Source organism: Aegilops tauschii, chromosome 6 (genome assembly GCF_002575655.3).
Source record: "Aegilops tauschii subsp. strangulata cultivar AL8/78 chromosome 6, Aet v6.0, whole genome shotgun sequence".
NCBI lineage: Eukaryota > Viridiplantae > Streptophyta > Magnoliopsida > Poales > Poaceae > Aegilops > Aegilops tauschii.
Genome location: NC_053040.3, coordinates 491,271,772 through 491,277,156, shown reverse-complemented (window position 1 = coordinate 491,277,156; position 5,385 = coordinate 491,271,772). Strand labels below are relative to the sequence as shown.

The 5,385-nt window shown below is 44.6% G+C and overlaps 1 protein-coding gene across 1 annotated transcript; it reads left to right on the top strand.

Annotated features, from left to right (window-relative positions):
• The first annotated feature begins 1,428 nt into the window (after nucleotides 1-1,428).
• On the top strand, nucleotides 1,429-5,181 carry LOC109785963 (electron transfer flavoprotein subunit beta, mitochondrial). Its single transcript, XM_020344547.4, has 4 exons — nucleotides 1,429-2,099; nucleotides 2,978-3,058; nucleotides 4,525-4,619; nucleotides 4,818-5,181. The coding sequence occupies exons 1-4, from the start codon at nucleotides 1,734-1,736 to the stop codon at nucleotides 5,041-5,043; spliced, it is 768 nt and encodes a 255-aa protein (XP_020200136.1). The 5' UTR covers nucleotides 1,429-1,733; the 3' UTR covers nucleotides 5,044-5,181.
• Nucleotides 5,182-5,385: the final 204 nt, after the last annotated feature.

Here is a 5,385-nt window from a genome sequence, read left to right as displayed (position 1 = left end):
GTGTCCGTGGCATGTCCGCTAGGCGGACGAGAGACACAAACGGACAAAAAAGATAAAATTCGTGTCCGTTTGGGTCACCCATTGAAGTTGCTCTAATGAAATAAATAAATAAATAATCTTCGAGCACTGCTGGTATGCGTGTGCATACTAAACTATCGGCGCCCAAACAGAGGTATTTATATGTCATGGCCGCAGAGTCTTTAATCGTTCTCAATAAAAACTCAATGTTTTATAAAAATATTTGTAAATAGTATAAAATATTCATGAATTCAAAAAATATTCATGATTTTTTTTAAAAACGCAAATTTATAAAAATGTTCATGATTACAAATATGTTTATGAGTTTAAAAACTGTTCATGATTTTTAGAAATTGTTCACGATTTCATGAAAATATTTGCAAGTTTGAAATGATGTTGGAAAAAAGGAAATAGAATAAAAAAAGAATAGGACATAAAAGAAAGACGAAAAAGAAAAAAAGGAAGAAGAAAAAGGACCCGAAGGTTCTAAAACCTTCCCAAAACAGATGAGGAAGAAATCCAGAAATAGGCCGGTCCAAAACAGGATTGAAAGCAGGGTAGTCGCTGCGCGCCAAATAGGATACCCCACGGAGTAGCGGTTGGAAAAATACGTTTTACATAGAGGAATCCTCCAACCTGGGCCGGCCCAGGCGGTAGCAGGTGGGAAAATACGTTTTAGATAAGGGAGTTCCTCCAACCTGGGCCGGCCCAGACGGTAGCGAATGAAAAAAATATGGTTGAAAATCCCCCACCTAGGCTGCACACGTAATGAGAAAGAGAGTGATAGTGTATCTTGATGATGCAGCAAAATGTGATTATAGTCATCGAAGATTACAATCTTTTTCTCGTTACAACGCGCGGTCTTTGCTGGTTAAAGGTAATGAATGAACATGGACTTTGCTAATAACCGGAGAAACGAAAACCTTACCTCTAACCCGGCTATTGCTGGGCTATCAAGAAAAATAAGAGGGAAAATAAAGAACAACCACCATCATCGATCGAAGAATTTGTTTTGCATATCTTTCCATAGACTGATATTGCATGATGCATCACTGTTTTTTCTCTAACATACTATAATCAAAGTCGCTCACACCCTTATGAATGCAGGCACACACACCCTATCTTATGAGCATCTCTAAGAGGCTGAGCCGGCATAGCATCTTGAGATTTTACGAAGTCACCACAGACGCGTCACAGTCGACGAGAACGTCTTCTCCCAATGAACAAATATTGCTGCAAGCCTGAAATAAAATATAGGAATATTACAAGCATTAATTAATGTCAAGTCTAAGACTTGAACCGTGATGGGCTGAGATACTGCTACCTTCTAACCATACAAAAATCAAAATGTTGGTTCACTTTTGTATCCAAAGTCTTTGATCAGAAATTAAATTAAGAGTCTGAAATCAAGTTGGAGTGATGAGAGTGCCACACAAGGGTGTGTTGAGATTTGTGGGTGAGCACTGATGACTCAGCAGCAGTAGTAGTGAGACGATACAACTCGCAACCGCTTGCTTGGATGCTCTCCCCCAACTCTCCTCCCCTCCACCGCCGGTCCGCCGCCGCGACAGCTCGCCGTGGCCTCCGACCCCAAGACAGACTGCCGATCTCCTCTGCTCGGGCCTAGGGCACTGGGATCGGAAACCGGGACAAGTGCCGGTACTGGTTGACACCGAGCAGAGCGCATCGCCATCGCCATTGCCGGCGGCGGCGGGATGAAGATCCTGGTGGCGGTGAAGCGGGTGGTGGACTACGCGGTGAAGGTGCGGGTCCGGCCGGACCGGACGGCCGTGGACACGGGCAGCGTCAAGATGTCCATGAACCCCTTCTGCGAGATCGCCGTGGAGGAGGCGCTGCGGCTGCGCGAGGCCGGCGCTGCCTCCGAGGTCGTCGCCGCCACCGTCGGCCCCGCGCAGGCCGCCGACACGCTCCGCACCGCGCTCGCCATGGGCGCCGACCGCGCCGTCCACGTCCTCCACGACCCCGACCCCGCCCGCCCGCTCCTCCCGCTCGCCGTCGCCAAGATCCTCCGCGCCCTCGCGCTCCAGGAGAGCCCCGGACTCCTCATCCTCGGCAAGCAGGTCAGTAGTCCCGGGCCGCCACCGTCCAAGATTTCACCTTGATTCACTCAGTTTTGCCTGCTCTTTCATGCCTCTGAAACTCTGAACTGTTAGCTGGAACAAAGTTCAGAACTGAGACCAAATCTTATGGACAGCACATGCCCAACATCATCACATCCACTGCTTATGTAACACCTGAATCCTTAGTTTCACTGTTTGAAGTTGAATGATAATTTTGTCGAAAACAGAGTTGAACAGAAACCAGCTCAATTACCAGCTTCTTGTTGATCTACTCAGCTAGTGTAGCTGTAAAATACAGGATGAAAGTGTTCTCATTTCACATTCTGCACGGTATGTAATTCGTAGTACTATTTTCGACAGGAAAGATGGGGGATGTTACTTAGATATGCCAGTTGTATCTCAGATGTTCAAGACAGAACAATTCTCTTATCTTTCTGGGGGTATTCGTAGAAATATATAACACTCCAGTGATGTGATTGTCAATCATGCGTAAACCACTCTATTGCTCAAATTGAAATGTTTCTTCTACTGTTTCGGGGTCAAATTTTTTTGGAGTGTTTCTTTCTATATAGGGAATATAGGGATTTTAGGGATAAATTTATAGCTCGAAATGTTATTGTGAATGCCTGAAGGGCATGGATGTCTGCGTTTGTTTTCTTCCTGCTTACTTTGTTTAACATAATTGTGTTTGCTTGGATTGTTTGCAAGTTCTCGTTTGTAATAACTCGTCACGAAGAAATAATTACAGAAGCTTTACTGCTAAGTTTTGTCATGAAGAATGAGAGCAAAGAACAGACAAGAAGAAATGTGTGAAAAAAGTTTAGATTTGGAGTATATCTTTTCATAATCATAACTTCTACTTCCATCTGTAATTACAGGCAATTGATGATGATTGCAACCAAACAGGACAAATGCTAGCTGCATTGCTCAACTGGCCGCAGGGAACCTTTGCCTCAAAGGTTTGTTTTTGTTTGTTCCTTTAAGATATCAAGTAATGTCAGGTTTTTATCACTAGATCATTTTGGTCGTTCGAATAACCACTGAGACTGATGCATCTTTTATTGCAATCTGAATAACTAATGGGTACTAGTATGGATCTTAATTGCATTTAGATTCTGGAAATAACTATTTTTGTAACTGGTGTTGTACTAACTTGAAACGTATGTTTGATTATGGCATTATGCTCACGCAGAACGTCAGCCAACACACACGTTGGGACTGAACCCTGCAAAAGGACCACCACCTGACACGTTACGACCAAACTGTCACAGTCCGTGCCCTACCCTGTTTACTTTGCAATGGATTTTCTCCACCTTGAAGCGAGGTATATCCTGGAGAAGGAACTTTGTTTCTCGATTAATGGTTCTGATTGCTGAAAGATTTCTCGCCTTGCACTTCAAGGCTTCAACTACTAAGCTGCAGTCACTCTCCAAGACCACTGTGGCATTATATATCACTGCCTTGCGAGCCCATTCTAGGCATTCCAGAGCTTTGGCTTCCTCTGCACTAGCACAGAGTTTGATCGTGCCCCACGCCACGACAATAACATTCCCATTCATATCCTGCAGCGCCACACACCATGCTGTTTCTTTTGTATCGTCAAGGGAACTGGCATCAACATTCAGTTTTAGCTAGCCCTTGTTTGGACGTTTTCAAGGATTTAATTGTCAGACGGAAGTTTGCAAGACTCCTGAGTATGCACCTCATGAGGAAGTTAGTCTAGGCAACCACTAGTGCATCCCCTTTAGCGGAAAACACATCATTTTGCAGGTGCCAAGCATGCTACCAGAGGAAGAGATTCACTCGCATATCACCTGGGACGCTGTCCAACAGCACAAGGAACCATTCATGCCGTGAGTAGAGTACACAGCTGCTCCTCTGGTGGAAGCTCAAACCTGAGAGCAGGAGCCTTTGTTTATGTCAGCACTGCATGGAAGCAGCTCTAGTATAAGTTGGAAGCACATTTCTCAGTCTTCTGCTTCGGTTCTGTTACACGGCCAAAGTGTTCGTAGTTAATCTCCAGGGAAAACTCTGATTTTTGGGAGAGCTTGTGCTTTTGGACCAGGTTCCAAAGGGTTCTATCACTCACAAGCTGAGCACTAGAAGTAACTATTTTTAGTGAGGAAAGAACTTGCTGTTGTCACAGACTCGCAGTTTTCAAATTCTTATTTGACCCCACTTCCCTAGAAGCATTTAATTTCATTTCACGGGCCAACATTTTGTTTCATCTTTGTGGGCTAAATAAGATGAAGCAACAAGGGGCGCAAATCTGATGAAATTGTTCCCTTAAAATAGCGAAAAAGAAACTCGATCTTGACCATCTCTTCCACTGTGCTGTCTTATGTACTGTCAGAGTTCTATGCCAAATGGTTCTCAAGATTCTGCTAAACAGAAAATTGTAGTTAATGGTGGTTTTTTCTTTCAGGTGATAATTGACAAGGATAAGCAAAAAGCTACTGTGGAGCGAGAGGTCGATGGTGGAACCGAGACCATCTGCTTGGATTTACCAGCAGTGATCACGTATGCTCCGTTACACGTCTGTGTTTCTTATTTTCAGTAGACTGCTCATTGGTCATAAAAGCACAGTAGTACTCAAGCTTTTTTTCATAACTGAAATGTTCAGTTCTTATGCTCATAACTAGCGCTGACAAGCTACGGTTTGGCTCCCATTTCTGTGACTTCATCTGAGCTACACATGCCATGGTTGCTGTCTTGCAGGACTGATCTGAGACTGAACCAGCCTCGGTACGCGACGCTGCCCAACATAATGAAGGCGAAGTCGAAGGTGATCAAGAAAGTCACCCCCGCAGACCTGGACGTCGATGTCAGGTCAGACATGGAGGTGCTCCGGGTGGACGAGCCGCCAAAGAGGAAAGCCGGGGTGATCCTCTCGTCGGTCGACGAGCTCCTTGACAAACTGAAAAACGAAGCCCGCGTCCTGTAAATGGTTCACACATGTGCATTCAAATAAATTGCGACTCCAGATGCTCCTGCCATTTGCAAATGAGAATAAGGAGATGCTGATCCATTGTGTCCAGCGGTTGTTTTTAATAAAATGCATGACTTATGGAGTGTTTCTGAATTTGGGTGGAAACTGAACTGGTTATGTGTTGCTGGGCCTTAACCAGATCTGTGTTTGTGTTTAGTTGGGCTGCAAATAGGCTTGTAGATGGGCTGTCATGCGACCAACATGCCTGAATTGCCTCAAATTCAACCAGCTTAACTTATGGAGCGTTTCTAAAAAAAAGGATTAAACTTACTGGAGTACTCAGAAGTCAGAGAACCC

Coding starts and splice junctions, on each gene's coding strand:
- LOC109785963 (XM_020344547.4), top strand. CDS start 1,734: ATGAAGATCCTGGTGGCGGTGAAGCGGGTGGTGGACTACGCGGTGAAG. Junction 3,059..4,524: donor AGGGAACCTTTGCCTCAAAG/GTTTGTTTTTGT, acceptor TTTTTCTTTCAG/GTGATAATTGACAAGGATAA. Junction 4,620..4,817: donor GATTTACCAGCAGTGATCAC/GTATGCTCCGTT, acceptor GCTGTCTTGCAG/GACTGATCTGAGACTGAACC.